Raw genomic sequence first — 19,808 nt, forward strand, 5'->3', positions numbered from 1 at the left:
AGTTGAAAACTGACTTTCGATACAAACAGAAACAACAGAATTACTCCTTATCAATGTAATTGAGTCATTATTAGCTAATGATGTAATTGAGTCATTAATAGTTATTGATGTAATTGAATCATTATTAGTTATTGATGTAATTGAGTCATTATTAGTTATTCATGTAATTGAGTCATTATTAGTTATTGATGTAATTGAGTCATTATTAGTTATTCATGTAATTGAGTCATTATTAGTTATCAATGTAATTGAGTCATTATTAGTTATTGATGTAATTGAGTCATTATTAGTTATTGATGTAATTGAGTCATTATTAGTTATTGATGTAATTGAGTCATTATTAGTTATTAATATAATTGAGTCATTATTAGTGCAATTTTGTAGACATATTTTTACTGATAATTTAATATTATGGGTTCGTATACATCAAAGATAGTCAAAGTGGCGGACCAATAGAGGTGATGTTCAAATAGAGGTAGCATTCTATTAGAGGCATTACAGTAATAATGTGGATGTTCTATGTTGCTAAAAGCATAAATAACGTCTTCAATGTAAGCAGCTTGCACTGAAAGAGGGCAGACTAAAAAGAAGCAAAAGTCAGCAACAGCTTCTTACTCATGAATCTGACTAAGTTGTTGTGTAGTTGGTTGTTAATAATAAAATAAACACACAAATAATTTATTTATCTGTTGTCTTTGTGGTATAATTTATTAAGATAATTGGTAGTGTTTTGACAACATTTTAAAAACATACTCCGATTAAAGCACTTGAAATATGCAATTTATTTATTTTTTTCTCCTTTATCTTTGCATGATTGCTTGTGCAGTGTTAAATTTTTAAAATGCACATTAGTCAAAATCATTGGAAATATTTAATTCTTGCAGCAACGATGAAAGGCTTTAAATAGATGATAGTATGTATAAAGCTAATAAAACCAGTACACTATTGTGAAGATTTTACAAACATCCTTAGTGAATTATATATTCAGATCTCAAAAGACGAATTAATTCAAAGTGAAATCATACTTATTTTTATCTTCCTAATAAGAGATGCACTACTTTCAATGAGTACTGATAGCCTTTCCACTTTTTCCAAAGTATTCCACGAACGCCTGAGCTTTTTCCTCCTTCTATCCAAAGTCCATTCAAATTAGAAGGACCGCAGCCACTAAACCACCAGCCACCTGCACATAAACAAATACAGATTATAGCAGGTATTTCACTTGAGTAATATATAGTTGTAAACCTAATTTAAACCTCCAAGTCAAGGTCAAACTAACTACTCATATCTTAAGCATGAAAAACTTCTAGAGGACTTGGCATAGAGACTGATGAACAAAAAATACAAAAGTTGAAATTGAAACTTCTATTTTTAAAATCTGCAATTACCCTTGTACTTTTCTGCACAGTTCAATTCAGAAAGGTCTTTGTCATTATCGAAAGCTGAAAAGTTCATCCCATTGTGCTGCTCAGCCCAGGAGTCTTCAACGTCACCAGTGTAACCGTTGATCTACACAAGTATACATAGCTATTAACTATTTGACATTATGCATTAATTTTCCATCAAGTAGTATGTCTAATAGTCCCGATGTGGCTAAAATGCCCAAAAAGTAGTGTAATGTAATGTGTGTACACAACATAATAAAATATGTTATAACTTACGAAATGGTAACAACGTAGATTTTTTTCAGTTTATGAAATAAAAGTTCATTTGTATCTTCGGTATGGTAAATACATAATGAAATACAAATCATAGATTAATTTATTTCACTTTCAATGCTAATGGCTACACTGCTTTCACCACAATAGTTCATAAACACATTCATAGAAGTCAATTTCCCAAATGCATTAAAATTTTTATTTTTGGGATTCTAATCAGATAAATTGTGGAGTACTTTTATAGAAAACAAAACTCTCTGAATTAGTAATTGAGTGTGTGGCATTGGCTGAAGCGAGTTTCCTTTTCCACAAAAAAATTATTTGCAGATATAGCGTAAAACTCCATCAAACCCTCTTATAACATTTCCCTCACAAAATTTTTTTTAATGTCATCAAACACCATTCTTATTATAGTAAATTTGTGAAAGGCAGCTGCAGGTGGTAGAGAGTCGGTGTAACAATTCAATTGTCATGTGTTTGAAGCCTATAATTATAAAATATTATTTATCAAGCAGTTTAATTACCGCATATATTTTTTGAATATGACACTTTCAGCAGGTGTAAATAGTCAGAGTTCAACAAAAACAAGTATAAAGGTAAACAATCACATCCTGGTTCATACCAGGGTGCCAAAGTTTGTGATTAAAAAATGATACATGTATGTAGTAGGCAACCTAGATATTAGTGCTCAAAAGTAAGATTTTGAACCATTGTGAGCCACAAGGTTTTGATTTTTGTCATGAACTATAAATACATGTAATCTTATCATTAACACAAAATTAATTTTTGCTTCAGATAAGAACTTGTACTTCAAATGCGACAAACCTTTTCCAATTGTTTAAGATTAAATGAAGTTTATTATAAAAGCTTAACAGTTTTACTTCAAAAACTGAAGCTAAAGATTTTTTATTTATAATTAACAATATATGAAAAGGCTAACTGTATATTCGCTGTACCCACATGGTTGGTGTAACCTGCTTCAGCATCATCTATGTAGAAAGATGAATAGTTTGCAGTTCTGGATTCACCATCATGTGCTTCAAGGTAAACGCTCAGTTTTTGATTAACTCTAGTAAGATAGAACATTGCCTCTAGTCCTGTAAAAGTTTCCAATATTTCACTAAAAAGGTGAGATTGAGATATCTGATGTTTTTCAAAAAAAAAAAAATGTTGCTATATATACATGCTAGATGAATGCCTGACGTTGCAAGGACAATCAAAAAAATCTTTGCACAGAAAATCTAACTCTGATCAACATTACTATGTTTACCACTCTAACCTTTAAATGAAGTGTTTGTTGATTTACGTGTATTTTGATGATTTATGTGCATTTTGTTGATTTATGTCAGCTCAAAACTAAACACAAGAGTTTTTCTGTCCATGTGAGTTTAAGTAGGTTTTTTTCTGGCCAACAGTTCTAGCCTATTGCTAGCATGATGCTAGCTAGAGTTTTTAGCATGAGTCTATGAAATACCGGCATGATTAATTAGTATATGTACACTATATGCAAAATTATAGCCAGTTGCAGTGTAGCGTTTTGGATAAATGATTGTCTACAGACCAAGAGGTCTTAAGTTTAAATCCAGTAAGCAGCAGGTTTTTCTGTCCTAAATCTTTGTTAATATAACTGGACAGATAGAAGACCAGCAACAAAACACCGGCGATGATTGACCGATGAAAGATGACTAAGGATGAACGACCAACAGCGGAAGATAACAACCAAAAACAGACAACGGAAGACCACTGATAAGAAAATCAATGACCAAAGACCAACAACAGAAGACTAACAACATAAGATCAATTTTGAGATTTATATACAGTAAATAGTATACATATATACTAGCTAAACGCCCGGCGTTGCACAGGTATTAAGAAACAGCTTATAAATGATAGCAAGTAATGAAGGTGACAATGGCTGAATTGAGCAAGCTCGGATAGTATTGCTAAACTTACTAATCAAAGCCGTGAGAGCAAGCTTTAATGACATTGCACGTAAGCAGAGTCGGTATGCGTATTTCGACCCAAAAAATGACTCATATTACCAATGAATTCATTGCATCTCGTGTAGCTTAATAGGTTAACTTTTTATCTTGTGAACGAGAGGTTTGGAGATCAAGTGTACTGCAATCGGGATTTTTCATTGCTGGTGTTTAATTGCTCTAACTGATCAGTGAAAAACCGAAAAAACACAGAAAAACAGCAACAAATTTTGAAATATATATACAGTGAAATATAGATCAATTGAACTTCAGGAGACCGAGCCAAAGTTTTCAAGTTATCAGAGCACTGTCACAAGCGTATGCATTTATCAGTAGATACATGTACATATACAAACTATATGTAAATTATAAGCATAGATTGCTTGTTACAAGTTAAAAGTCCTCTCATTTGAAGTTTTAGAAAAAATTATCAGGAAGAATACATATTTTTCTATCACTTGAGATTTGTTTGTTGTTTTAGGTGGTGTGACTGCCAAGAAGTTTTCAGATTAAAATTAGCGAAACTTTACTGTGGTCAAAATACTCAGAAAAAAGACGTATTTTTCTTCTGAGCGTTTTAACCAAGATCAATTTTTTTATTTCACTCTAAGTTTATACGAAGGTTTCTACACTTTCCTTTGCTTTTGAGAGGCCATTGCAAAGTGGATGTCTGGTAAAATTAGACCTTTCACAAAATCTTTAGTTAAGTCATTACCAAAAATATTTTACCGATGGTGGTAACAAGAACTGAGAATTAAGAACCTAAGAACTACTAAAATTTGATGTTTATCTCTATGGCTTAGAATAAGGTGATATTCTAAGGTGATAAAAACTGTCTCAGTAGCCGTATGGCAAAAAACTGTTTGAGTTACTGATGCTAAGCTCGAGTTGTCATTTAAAAGCAATTTATCATTGTATGGGATTGGACCAAAAAAATCTTTTAACATTCGAGTTAACAATGTGTTTGAGCTATTGATGTTTGACTGTATATAGATATATTAAATCCTTAGGATAAATACTATTGAGCATTTTATAAGCTTCTTTCGCATTAACTTTAGTTTTTATAAGCACTACAAACACAATGCAAGTTTGTAAAGAATCTATCTTTTCTATATTTGAATATCACACACAAGACTTTTTACATGTATATAAACCAGACATTGGAAATAAACTACAGCTATGTCTAAACTGTCCTATACATCTTTGATTGAGTGTAAACTTAGGTTGTTGCGGTTACTACAGTTGATAAACGAAAATGCACAATAATGGTTGCTAAATATGTATTTTTTCATCTAAAAAAGTTTCACAGATTTTTTTTTCAGCTATGTGGTTCAGGTTTGCTTACTACCCTAAAAACCTTGCATAATTTGCCAAATCTTCTATATATATATTTCTCAAAGTTTGTCCGTACGTCTGTCTACATTCCGGCTATAGCTATTATTAGAATAACTGTAACTGGACAACAATGCTCACGCAACGTCATAGAGTGTAGTCATTAGCAGCCTAGCAGCTTACTGGAATTTTCGATTGGCAAGGTGCAAGGCTAATAGCTTGAAAGTTACAGTTGTTTCACAAAGTGTTAAAACCTTTACAGTTGGTTTATTTTTCTCTAAGAAAAAGTTTGCAGCTTGTCGATGAAAAAGATATTTGGCGAATTTTTGGTTTAGTTTTGCTTATGGGTATTGTTAAAAAGCCTACTTTGTCGTCTTACTGGTCTACTGATCATTTGTTATCTATGGCTGTGTTTAGTAAAATGATTTCAAGAAACAGGTTTTCAATGGTTTTAAACAGTTTACATTTCACTGACAATTCGGAAAACCCTGCTGGCAATAAATTGTTCAAAGTAGGAATTGTTTTTGCCATGATATGTGACCGGTTATCTTCTGTTTTGCTGCCTGGTAAATTTATATCTATAGATGAAAGCTTGCTGGCTTAGAAAGGGCGACTCAGCTTCAGACAGTATATTCCATCTAAAAGATCTAGTAGATTTGGAATAAAGCTGTTTGCTCTCTGTGATGCTGTCTCTGGCTATGTGCACAAGCTGTCTGTGTACATTGGTGATGAGCAGGAGCAAGCCGAAGGAACTGGTAGAGGAGTCACTCACAACATAGTCATGAAATTAATGAGTGGTTTACTAAATTTAGGTCATTGTTTATTTATGGATAATTTTTATAATTCGCCAGAGTTAGCAGCTGAACTTGTAAAAAATAATACTCATGTTTGTGGAACTTTGTGTCCAAACAGAAAAGGTGTTCCTAAAGATTTGAAAATGTATAATGGAAAAGTAATTAAAAAAGGTGAGACAACAAGCTTTTCTAATGGGGAAAGTATGGTTGGCTGTTGGAGAGATAAAAAATATATTTCTGTAATTTCAACTATGCATAAAAACATGGACATCGCAGATACAGGCAAAGTAAATTATAAAGGGGATGAAGTTTGTAAACCAGCTATTATTTTGGATTACAACAAATACATGGGAGGAGTTGACAAATCGGATCAAAATTTGCATTATTATAACGCTGCGCGTAAAACCATGAAATGGTATAAAAACTATTTTTTCATTTATTAGATACTTGTGTATTTAATGCGGCCATAGTTTATAGACTCTATAGTGGTTGTAAAGTAACTGACTTACAGTTTCGACAGAAATTAATTCATCAAATATTTAAATATACCGGTTCTTGTCGCAAAAACAGTACTCCCCACACTTCAACTTCTTCTAGTCATCAAATAGTGACAAATAGTCCAGGGAAAGGTAGATCAGCAAAATACAGAATTTTTAGGCACTGCAAAAGGCACGCTGATGACAACAAACCTGAGCGAAGCGAAACTAAATTTAAATGTCTAGCATGTGGAGTACCTTTGTGCGAGTCGTGTTTTGATGCTTGCCATGCTAAATAAATTCAATTTAAATTTCATTTAGCATGTGCAAATGCTTCATTGCTTTGTATCACTTGCTTTTGTACATACACTTGCTAAAATGTCATTGTCTATGTATTGTATTTGTTGTACATTTACAGGTTGTATTTGTTGTACATTTACAGGTTGTATTTGTTGTGCATTTACAGGTTTTATTTGTTACAGACCGCCCTTTTTAGGACACCCATATTATCAAAGAGTTCAGTTCACACGCTTTCTAGCAGTCCAAGATTTGCTGTTTGTGCTTGTAATAAATGTTGCCTTCTGTCTTGTGCTGCTTCACCAAATGTGCCAATGCAGGCTCACAACTCAAGTCACATTATGCACAAGAAATTTTGCTGCAGCACACATAAATTTGTGCAATGTGTTTATATGTAAAATTGTTACATAAATCTAGTTGCGAGAAATGCATAAGATCACAACTAAAATCAGCAAAAAATCATAACTATCAATATATATATATATATATATATATATATATATATATATATATATATATATATATATATATATATATATCTCAAGTTGTAAAGCTTTGCAAGCTGTCTGGAGAAAAAAATCAGTCTAAAAAATAATTTCAGCTTTCAAATGCATATTCATTTGCAGCTAAATGCCAATTTGCACAAAAGTTATAGCAGTGTCGGAACAGGGAACAGCCGTGTCAGGTCTTGTCAGCCATCTCGTGCACTGCTTATAGACATGGGCGCCTAACTCTGCTTTTGATGCACTTGGACAACCAAATTTTTTTGTTACGTGTAGCAAACATATGACACCGTGCAGATGCTTATCATAAAGTATTTTCTTAAAGCTATTGCTTCTAGAAAAATATTTATTATCGATATTTTATGGTAAAAAGCTGACAGCTTCGTCGAATCAGAATATTGACCAAAATCTTTACAGCCGATTTGCAGGAAATAAATGGCAGCCTTTTGAAAAACTTCTAAGCTTTCTAATGCATAATTATTTGTGACTGTATGCCAATTAGCATGCAAGTTATAGCCAAGTTTAGGCGACCTTGTCAAGCCTCCATTTTTCGCTGGTCATTAGGGCCACGCGCTGAGAATTTTGAGCGGCGCTCCTGCATTGCATTGGAGATCATATCTCCACTTTCATTTCTCTTGGACGACCAATTTCTTTTGCAAATTTTTGTGAACAAATGAACCCATGTAAGTATTATTTATACAACATTTTCAATTACTTCTAATATTTAGAAAACACAATTGAAAATGACGTGCAAAAATAAATTATTGGTAGCTTCAACAAATTGAGACTTATGTAGGAAAGCAATTGCAAGCTATCTACATAAAAATATATCAGTTTGTAAAAAAAAATTTTCAGCATTCCTATGCATGTTAATCTATGTATCTATCTCAATTTTGATGAAAATTGATGCAGTTTTTAAGCAGTCGTCTCGAAGGCTCAAATCGCCCTAGTAAATGCTCTGGTGTGCTGGGAAATTCCCAGCCGTAAGCGCCCGGTCGCTAAAGGGTTAATTTCTTTCAGCTACACAAAACACTTCTCTTCATGATATGTAATTTGAAAGTAAGAATGGGAACTGTTTTATGTTAAATACAAATCAATTTTCTGTCCAGACCTTTTATTACCCTGGCAATGCTGGGTAGCACAGCTAGTCCTTAAATATAGTTACCCAATTTTGCGTAAGTCTTTGCCAGCTAATCTATACAGCTAAATACCTCAGCTCAACTGGTTTAGTGAATGGTCATTGTTAAACCTACAATTTAGATATACACATGCATATCCAAATTTTTATCTAAAATGCCTGAACAAAGTTTTATACTCAGAAGTTTTTATTGAGCATGGGTAAGTGCCATTGTTGTTAGTTCATCAGATGTTAATGCAAAGTTTCAATTATGACAGTCTATTTTAAAAAAAATCAGTAATGATAGCTAAAAGTTACTCAGAACTCTGAATAACTTAGAAACACAACTAACTAGAACAACTTTTTATGAATCACTACAACATCTTAGTGCCTTTTAGCTAGTATTTTTTTCAGTAAATTGCAAAATGACCATTATGGCTCTGAATAATATAATTTTAGTTTGTTTAGAAAATTATGTTTAAGTCAAATGTTTAGTTTAACATCATTTCAAGCATAAGAATAACTCTTCAGCTTCTGGGACTAAATAATAATTATCATATTATGAACAATAAAGTTATTGTTTAATTATACTTTAAACACATCTATAAATCCAATAATCAAACAAACGTTTTGTACTTTTATTTTTGAAAAATGTATTTTTAATTGTTTATCCATAGGCATAAGACATAGTTGTAAAATCTAATATGCTTTTATTGACAAATTGAACCATTAAAGGTGGAAAATCGCAGGTTGTTTAACTGTTATCTGGTGATCCAAGTTTACATCAACACACTCTGAAGAGCTACAAAGTTAGTTACCTATCCAGTACTCTTTGTCAAGATATCCAAATCCGTCGACGTATTCAACCCAGCCTCTGTGAAACCCAACACTGCCATCTAGTCTCCTCTGTATTAGAGTCCAACCAGATTCGTGGTCAAATTGACAGACAGCTCTGATGAGCCTCCAGTTAGGGTTTGGACGGAGAGTGTAAACAGCTCCAGAATTTCTCTCTCCTTTTTCAAACGCATCCTGGCAGTCTACAGACAAAAAACTTTGTCTTTTCAAGATTCTTTATAAAAATATTTGATTGTCTTATACTAGAACAGAAATAAAACAGATCGGAATCTGTAACAGGAAAACTGAGTTCATGTGAGTCAATTACAACAATCGCATAATTGATACTGATGCTTTAGCTGCCAAAATGCATTTGGTGGGACGCTGTCTTTGTCACGGAAAAACCACAAATGTCACTTGAGAGCGAATCAAACACTTCTGAAGTTGTTTCAAGTTTTACTTTACTCAAACATGCTTGATAAGGTTTTATCACAAGGTAAGGAAGAAAGTTCAGGTGTGGAAGCGATGCAATAAAATGTCAAGCATTATCTGCAAAAAATGCTTTAACAAAGTTGACTGACTGTACAGAAGTACAACATGGCTGTGAGCCTAGACGTTATGTATACTCAATACATAGCACTGACAAAGGAGCAGAAAAACGTTTGAATATGAACATAGCAAAAATTCGGGAACTTTTGTAAGCAGTATCTTCGAAGAACAAGTCAGCAATGAGTATATACTCCTTTCTGATTTGTTCTTTGTATATACCAAAAAAATAATAACCGTGTGGTGCAGGTGCTAACAATAATGCAAAATATTACAAACTTAAGATAGAAAGGGTAACATAGAAAAATGAGGCAAATGACGAAGTGCAGGTGGAAAGCTTGACTACTCTATATCTGATCTAAAGCTTCTCTAAGGACATGGCTAAGCCAGATTAAAAGGTTTCTAGAAAGCAGTTACTGTATTCAGATCTGCAGTAAAATATGATGTTGTATCAGCAATGTTATTTTTTAAGATTTGGGATTTATTTTGAATTTTTCTCTTTGATTATTTCAATCGAGTTTGGGAGAAAATGAATTATTGCACTTTTTACAATAAGAGCTGTTTTTATCTGTCTATCTGCTTAAAACTTTCAATAAAGTTTGGGAGAACAAAGAATGTTTCGTATAAAATTCGAATTCTCAAATTTCAGAGAGGCAAACTAACTCTCTAACAACTGTAGCAATCAACTATCACTGATATTGCAGAATAATTGTATGTAAAGTTATTATATCTGACCATCTCTAATGATATAATGGGTTGCCAGGGTGCTACTACTTCACAATATGTCTTTTAAGCATGAGATTTGTTGATGATTAGCCAAATGAAATTGATAGTTAAAAGATTTTACTCTTTCTTTTTGTAAGCTACGTTACTAAACGGAGGCTTCCAACATTGTGTGCATGTTGAAATCAGTTGAAATGTGGCACAAGCCAAAGGAAATGCATAAACATGCTTTAGCAAAATTACGAGTGTGTAGAAAACCCAACAGAATCTCTAAACATTATTGGGAAAAGTACACGAGACAAAAATGTGACAGATAGAAAAGTAATTAACCTTTTCACTACTGCGCTAAATTTGCTAATCGGACCAAATTATTTCATGCGGAACTTCAAACAATCGGTACGCCACTAGTATTTATGCAATTTCTTTAGAATCAATGCAAATATTGTTTGACTGTAAAATGCATCTTATTGAAAACATATTTTCTACAAGATAAGTATAAAATTGTTTAGTGAATTCTGCTCTCGCAAAATTTTTGACTTGTTTTGTATTGAACAAATGCGGCAAAATCTTTATTACCATGGCGACAGCGATGTGGTTTTCCGTTTTGAAAAATAATTAGAAATGGAATTGCTCAATAATCTTTTTTGTTAGTTGCCTGTGATTAGCTGTTTTGTTGTAGACAGAAGTTGATTTGCCTAGCTAATTTGTGAGCTTTGTAATAAAAAGAAAAGTGAAACCCTATTGATGAGCCTGCACATCGGCTTACGGTCTGTTATTCTACTATCGTAATAGCCTATGCATCAGTCTACAGTAGCAAAAGAGTTAAAAAAAGTAGGAAAAAAGGCTACTAGCAGTTGTGCCTATTAAGGCGGAAATATTAAAAATATAGAAAGCATGTAACCTTTTGACCAAAGAGAAGCTGCATTTATGTTTAACAGTTTTAGTAGCTGTACCGTGGTAAAACTCCTATCAAAGTGCAATAAAAGCTAAAGACATTAATTGTGTTACTGTTAACTATTTTACACTCATTATAAATTAATTGCTCTTCACAATTATATGTTTGGCATTTATTGTTTCCCGCTATCCCATTATCCAGGGTCAGACTTGGCACTATGCATTACATTAAACACAACGTAAAGCAGCCAGCGTTTGTTTTAAGCAGGTTGAGTTGAGTGGGTTGTTTTGTGTTCTTTTTATTTGGCAATGCAAACTGGGTATTATCACTCATTCTGATCACTCTCAATTTTACAGGCTATTTTAGCAACATGGCATTAACAAAGGGTTATCAGTTTTCGGAGATGGTTAACAGCTATGAGAATCATAATGCTAGTGGTGACTTTTACGTTTGATTAAAAAAATTGTAGTTAAATCCAAAGCTTCTGGAAGTCACTGATTTGCCCAACTATCTTTTATTGTTCTTTTATAGGCTAGATTTTGAAGTCAATCAACAATTGAGTGCTGAAGTAATAAGTGATTGGGAGAGCTTGAAGGCGGAGTTGAGCAGAGCTTTAGCATTGATTTTTTACATCATACAAACAACTCAAAAGTAAGAGGAGTATTGTTAGTAAATTAATCAGCTAATGTTTATTTACCTGATATCAAAAACTGGTTGCCCTGATGGGTCAACCAAATAACAGGAAACTGGTGATAAGGTGCGCAATTTTGTCTGGTCTGCCAGAGGGCGTTACAATGTCAACGGTAATGACTGTCAATGTTGATAAGCAATAGTTAGCTGAGCTGGTCAGTAACGTGTGTGCAATGCTTGCGTTTAGGAGAAACAAAGATGCTTTAAATTGCATAGGTTTTAAGCAGGTTAAGTCTTTCCAATGTTTTGAATGTTAAGGATATGGTCATGTTGCTTGTGATCGTAGTTATAACATACAGAAAAGCTAGGTTTGTTCAAAATTGCAGTCAGTGTGTCAGATGATGTTTTGGATGTAATCCTCCAGATCATTTTGATAATAAATGTCAAAATAATGTAAGAAATGGCAATATGACAGTATCTACGTAAAACAATTGCTCTGCAACACAGCAGCAAAGGCGCAATTGTCCATGCCAAACATTTATGTCAATGGTGTTCTCTGTCAATATTTGGTTGATACAGGTTGTCAGCTCACAGTAGTGGCATCAAAAGTTAATGATGCCTTAGGTGCTAAACATAAGTTTGTGCCACACACTAACAAGGTTAAATGATAAAACTACTGTTTGCAAAGGTGAATTTAATCTGTTCATACAGACAAGAACTAGCTCTGTGAAATTGCGTTGCTTTGTCTCACCATCATTTCTTTGCGGTTTCTCCGCTATCATAAGTGTGAATGCAGTAAAACGTTTAAGAGATGTCTCTGTAAGTCAGTTAAGTATTCCTTATTTTGGAAGTGTGGAGCAAGGTGTGTAAACTTCACTTGTTGCAGCTGATGTTGTACTTTTGAACTCCACTTTGGAAGTTGATGATACTTGATAAGTCAATAACAAGTTTTATTAGAAAGTTTCTTAAAAAAAGATAAAATGGCAAAGATAAGATTAGCAATGAGTCTAAGTCAGACTATGAGGAGGTTAAGTCATAGATTGAGTGTGGCGAGTTAGCTGAGTATGACAAGTCAGTACATCGGGAGGTTAGAGGAGTTATACTCATGATGATTATTTTGCAGCCAAATAAAAAAAAAAAGAAGTCAGGTCTGTGTTAAACTAAAGCAAAGAGTTGAACCAGCACATTATTAGCAATCTAGGAGTAGATATAACAGTTTGTCAGAAAAGGCTCAGTGAGTGATGCAGACTCGGTTCAAACTGTTGTATGCCCAATCTAAATAAGTTATATTTGCAGTTCTATGTTGATGACAAGCTCTTTAAGTTAGCAGTTCGGATTATTGGTAAGCTCCATGTAATGAATAGAATGGGTTTTAACTTAAATGTTGTTTCAAAAATCATGTCAAAAGTACTCAGTAAGGTATTGTCAATAGATCCCAAGGTTGCCGAGGGCACAGGCCAATATGTCAAAAAGTGTATGTTATCAGTGTTAGGAATCATCTGTCAAGCTATGGGCTAGGAAAAATGAGCTCGAGCAAATTAGTGCTGCCCAATTAGTAGGCTTTCATGTGAAAAAAAAAACAGAATGGTTCACTGGTTTGTGGTTGTGACAACAATATTGCTGATATTGATTCGGTTTTGACAAACCATGAGTTGTTTTCGGTCTGTGATTGTCTCACAGGGCATTGCATAATAAGTGGATAGCTGCAGAGAGCAAGTAGCTTTTTGAAAAGACAGACTAGTAATTTTAATGACAACATTACACATTGTGACAAAATGATGCTTTTTAAGATAAAGGCATTACTGGAAAAGAAAGAGTGTGGTAGAGGGTCTGTGCCTAATAAAAAAGAAAGTGCCATATGGTGTGATGTGAGCAGTCTTGCTGCTGGTGTTGCAGTACAGGTTGATGGCAAATTGCTGAAGATGGTTGTTGAGTAAGAAAGGATTATGGAAATCACATGAATTTTGCAAAGCTGGAAGCTGTAGTCAGAGGTTTGAGTTATGGTATCAAGTAAAGTTTGAAGTCAATAAGAGTCATGGTTGATCTAGCAACTGTATTCGGGTAGGTAAATTCTGTGATTCATTACAGTAAGCATCCAAAGGTAAATATTTTAGATAAAATGTTGACTAGAAAGAGGTTTAGTATGATTTCTAAGTTAATTAGTTTGTAGTAGTTAACTGTAGAGCTTAGACTGGTCAAGTTCAAAGAGAATGTAGCTGATGAGTTGATAAGGATTCCTAAGAACCGGCCCAAACTTCTATTTTCGGTTCTTTCGACTGGCTGTGTCAGTTCATATTCAATAATTTTTTTATGTGATTTGCATGATACTCACCACCTGTAGACAAATATGAAATTTTGATTTTTAATTTTCTAGATTAATTTGGGGAGGGGGTGCCGCGCTAAAAGACAATGTGACAGAGTAGTGAGAGAATGTCACGGGTGTAGATGAGTCGATGAGATGGAAGAATGGTGAGCTGCCTGTAGATGAGACATAGACAAACTTAGCATCAGGCATAACTCATCATGATGGGGTACTATACTTGGCGGTGGTAGACCGTAGACTCAGTTGGTTTAGCGTATGGCAACAAATGAAAAAAGAAGCTACCGAAATTGCTATCAAACAATTCAAGCAGATATTTTAAAAAAGAGCACATCTAAAATATTCTTGACGAATAACAGATCTTGTTTTCAAAACAAAAACTTTTAAAGATTCATAGTAAAGTGGACTATAAATCTCATCTTTAGCTGTGCTTACCATCAGCAGGGCAATGACATAGCAGAGCGGCAACAACAAATAATCAAAAGAACAATGGCTCAAAATGGAGGCTCTTTGCAGGAAATGTTGTATTGGCACGATTTCTCCACAAAGAATGACCGTATTACTTTAGCTAAATCCGTGTCCAGGTGAGGAAGTCATTTACTGCTAGAGATAGATAAAAACTCATTTAAAAACCAGAGAAATATTCACCTCAAACCGTTCACTGTGGGAGACAAAGTAATTGTGAAGCCGCCTAATACAAAGTGCACTACCACATAGACTATTAGTGACATTAATGTATTAATATCCAACGCTTCAGTTATGGTCGACCCTACCCCAAGACGTATCAGTGGCCTAAATATATGCTACACTATCATGGTACCATAATGGTAGGGTTGTATGAACACAAGCCCTCGACGATTACTAACTATAGGTATTCAGTGACAGAAAACTTTGGCAGAAGAGGAGGGCCATGTTGATATTGAGCTGAACAATAGTGACAATGTGAGCAGTGGAGAACTTGATTGAGCCCACCGCAAAGCAATATGGTAATCATGTGTATGACATATAACATCAATGATTTTCGAATAGTACATTTGAAGGCTTTTCAAAATTGTATACATGCCATTTATAACTGACTCTTGCTATTTTATTATACAGGGTCAAAGTTGATGTTATGTATTACATTAAGCACAGCTCAGATTAGTCAGGGTTCATTTTGAATAGGTTGAGTTGAGCGGGTTGATCTGTAATCTTGTCTTTTGCAATACATACTGTTTGTAATCAATCATTCTGATCATGCCTCAATCTCCAATTACAGATTTTTTGAATAAGTTTTAGAGTCCCTAAAAGCAACACAATATTTATAAAAGGCATAACATGGATGACTTTTATATACATAAAATTGCCTTGAAATTTATAAAGCAAAACTTACTAAAAGATTCATGATTCAGATGCTATAATGTTGAATTGTTTTATGCAAACAACTCTGTAGCCTAACAAAATAAATATAACTCTGCCAAAAAAGCTATGGCAAAACAGGAGACTCTTTAAAATTATCAAACAACAGGTTGAATCTTTATTTATTTTATACTGGTTTTTACACGTCACCTATTAAAAGAGTTCTTCTTGAATTTTAGTTGGTTGAAACCTGCATGTAAGCGCTATTAGCAGCATAAAATATTTGCTTGCAAAAATCTGATAACAATTTAATTTGTGTGCTAGATATCTGCTAGCTAAAACCAAGCAATCATTGTTTGATAAAGATAACATATATAAGTTTTTTATACCTTTATAAATAGATGACTGATCAGCTGAAGAGCGAGAACTTCCAGTCCAATAACAACAGTCCTAGAATAGCGAAAATAACCTATATTTGATAAGACAGTATAATTTAGTCTTTTTGCATTAAATCAATCAATCAAATGAAAATTTTCAAAAATTCTTTGAAGGTGCTTTGTGTCTTTTTTTTTAAAAATTTATTTAGAATGTGTTTCAACGTGTGTTTTTAATTTTTTTAAATGTAAATTACATGTACTTTTATAGGGTTAATTTTAAAAACTATGTATATACATAATATATATACCAATATAATATGTATATATATTAAACTAAATCATTAGCAATACTTTTACTCTAAATGGAAATGATTTTTAAATTATAAGTACATACAACAGTCATACATTATAAGTACATACAGTCATACAACATAAGTAAAACAAAAGGAATAAAAAGGCAACAGTTAGCCATTAAAATAGAATAAATAGTTTGACGAATAGTGTTTAAGATGCCTTTCTCTACTAAGAGAATGGATATTAGGTAAAAGATTGTTAAAGCAGCTAGCATTGGTATTTTTAAAATAATTGTTAGTGGTTGTATTTAATTTGTTCAAATCACGTAAGTTGAACTGAGTTGAGAACCTGTAAATGCCATGCAACAAACATGGAGACAAACCATGAAAACTCTTAAAATATTGAATCGAAGTAAAATAAGCAAATCATAATGTCATAATAAAATCATTTGTTGGAATTAGAATAATACATGCAGGAATAGGATGCAGATTTGCAACTAGTCAAAATGCTCTTTTTGCAGCAAAAATAAATCTTTTGTGACATATTTTGGAGCTAGATTATGATAAATGTGGAAACCGTAAATAATATGGCAAAGTATAAACTGATAATAAAATGTGATGGCAGATTTTGAGTTTATGTATGGCCTGCTAAACTGGAGCAGAGTCAATGACTTTGTGACCTTGTTACAAATAGTGTCGACATGATTACTCCAAGAGAGTCAATCTGTCAATACAAACTCTAATAATTTTGTCCCACCTCTACAAGTGATAGATTGACTGTTTAACTTAGAGTAAAACTGTTTGAAAGGTTTTCATCAGTATTATTAAAAGGAAAGCGAGGCTTTTGTAAATTGTTTGCCATATGATTTAAAGTACACTGATTGCTGATAATTTGCATGATGAGATTGCAGTTCGCCTCAGAAAGTTGCCCATCTTTGTGATGACTTACAGAGACAGTATCATTGGCTTAAGCACAGCCTCTTGGAATAAGTCTAAGAAGATCATTTATTTACATCAAAAATAATACTTGAGCAATAAGAGACCCTATGCAACACCAACATATATTTTTTGCGTCAAGCATTCTTTTTCATTCATCTCAAGCTTTTGTAAAAATAGGATTGAACAATTGCAGGATATTTGCAGTATTTGTTGTATCATTTTGATATTTTTCTAGAATTAAACAAAAGATTGTCATGAGCGGATAATTTTTCTTTACATTGATGATGCCTGCCAGTTATAAGCAGACCACATGACAGTGCAAATTAGAAAAATGTTTTGTCCAATTGAAGGCCATTTGAGGTCAAAATTTTAAAATTTATTGACACTAAAAATGCTCTGAACATTCTATGTGAAAGTGTACACAAAACAATGCTGATGTTTCGCATGAAGCAGAGTTTCTAACATACATAATTTTTTGTGCAGTTAAAACTGTCTTAGAGAAAAGAGGTTACTTACTGGCATTCTTTCGAGGTACACCATTCCATCATCAGAGTCAGTTTCACGCCCAGTTAGAGTTGAGTTGAAAAACAGACACTGACCAGTTCTCTCATCACTAAGCGTTGCCATGCATGCCTTACTATCTTTTGCACAGAAGATGGCGCATTGAGATAAAGAAGAGTCTGCTGCAAAAGAAACCATAATTATCTTTAAAGTGATTTGGTTTAGTTGGTTAAATTCTTTTCAAGTCTATATTTAGATCTCTTTATTTAAATTACTTTCTTGGCAATAACTTCATTTCGGGCGTAAATGTTTTCTAAATTATACCATGCAAGATCCTAAAACAAAGAAAAGGCTAACATGGCCACAGCTAGCCAGTAAAATCCAAAGATGTTTATAAGTCTTTAAAAACACCCCGATTCAATTCAATTCTTATCAAAAATTAACAATTTATTTTCCAATTCTTTTGTAGCCTTTGTCATTTAAAAATCGATTTAGTTCACAATTTATTGCAAAACATGACAACTCAATTCCCAACTTTTTAGCTAATTTAACTTCAATGATTAGGTTCAATTCAACTCACTAAACAAAATCAATTTTTACAAAATTGATTTATGGTGATATGTGACGATAACAATAACACACAATTTCTAATTTTTCCACATGCAATCACACTATCTATTGACTGTTTATGTAGCAAGTATCAACTTTCTCAATATGGATTTTAATGCTTTTGAATGGAATTAGTTCATGCTTACTATTTTCCTTTTGTCATACACTTGGAAATTTTGTTGGAAAAGCAGATTTTTGTCTTAAACTTCGATTTGAAGTGTTTTTTTAGAATCAGCAAAAACTCTGTAAGAGAGTCAATAAATTTGATAAACATTATTTTTTAGTTCAGTGAAACCAGCTGCAAAAAAAAACGTTATAATTTTTGTAGTTTGTCCAAAATGCAAATACACATTATATAGTCTAAAATTGTAGTAGTAAAAATATCTTTGCTTCACTGTGAAAAATTTTCTCTAGCAGAAATATGTTTAAGATGCTGTTTAAAACATTTCTTTTCATCAACCCTAAAACAGAAATAAACAAATTGAAACCAGGATTTTATGATGCATTTTGGGTGTAATGGAAAAACTATGTAACTGGTTCGTTTTTTACATACTGATATCATAACTTTTTAAATTTATTGTAGTAAAACTTTAGGTAGATCTGTTAAAACTGTGTTCCCTGAAGCAAGTTTTGGTATAGATACAATGATGAGTCGTTACAAAGGCTAATGGGTAGAATGAACAACAAATGCAGCTATAAAGCTTTAAATGAGCTTCTTGTCAGTGCTAAAGCACATCATAGAGTTATACTACATGTATATTAGTATAACTCTATGTTTGTATATTGTATTGATCAATAAAAATATGCAGTGTAATTGATGTCTGTTGGAAATGTGAGCAGCTGGCACCATGGGACTGCGCTGACATCTTAACTTTGGCACACATAAAGTAACAGATTAGGTTACTTAGGATATTGCTGTTCATGATGTTTAGCGTATGGAAACTAGAAAATCAATTTAATTAATTTATCGTTACAGTAAAGACTCGATTCAATTCAATGTTTGCTTGTAAGATACTTCAAGTTATTTTAATTCTACAGCAAGTTTAAGATGTTAGAAAATTGATTTAAATCAGTTTACGTGTGAGATAAGTCTTGAGGTTTACTTGAGCAAGTATGCTAACTTAAGTGTTCATCTTTGCTAAAATCAAACAAACGGTTTGAAATTTAGTGTTTAAAATATAATCTGTTTTCTAAAACAACAGTTATAGGTAGAAGATTGTTAAAGCAGCTAGCAATCGTATTTTCATAATAATTGTTAGATGTTGTATGCAATTTGTTATGTAAGTTGAAACGAGTTGAAAACCTTTTACTGTCATATACAAAACAAGGACACAAACCATGAAAGATTTTAAAACCTTTAATCAATGTAAAATAAACATTCAGCATAGGCATAAGAAGATACAAGGATTTAAAAAGATCCCCCTTGAAATATTATTGGAATGAGTAGATGCGTGTTCACCGTGTAATAGCTGAGTATATGCAGAAATAACAAAATTGCAACAGAAACTGAAAGGATTGAACTGATAGGCAACCGGTAAATATCACCAAAAAGAGTCGTTAGCTAAAGAGTTATTAAAGCTGACTATTTATAGCCTCGTTTTATTCATAATTGATGACACCTTTTGACAGGTTTGCACTGATTTCATG

The 19,808-nt window shown here is 33.0% G+C and overlaps 1 protein-coding gene across 1 annotated transcript; it reads right to left on the reverse strand.

Annotated features, from left to right (window-relative positions):
* Positions 1 to 1,031: 1,031 nt before the first annotated feature.
* On the reverse strand, positions 1,032 to 17,750 carry LOC137394305 (microfibril-associated glycoprotein 4-like). The gene is made up of 6 exons (XM_068081023.1): positions 17,568 to 17,750; positions 15,832 to 15,892; positions 8,975 to 9,193; positions 2,619 to 2,755; positions 1,389 to 1,509; positions 1,032 to 1,183 (listed from the first exon to the last, which is right to left on the reverse strand). The coding sequence occupies exons 1-6, from the start codon at positions 17,748 to 17,750 to the stop codon at positions 1,032 to 1,034; spliced, it is 873 nt and encodes a 290-aa protein (XP_067937124.1).
* Positions 17,751 to 19,808: the final 2,058 nt, after the last annotated feature.

This window comes from Watersipora subatra, chromosome 4 (assembly GCF_963576615.1).
Source record: "Watersipora subatra chromosome 4, tzWatSuba1.1, whole genome shotgun sequence".
NCBI lineage: Eukaryota > Metazoa > Bryozoa > Gymnolaemata > Cheilostomatida > Watersiporidae > Watersipora > Watersipora subatra.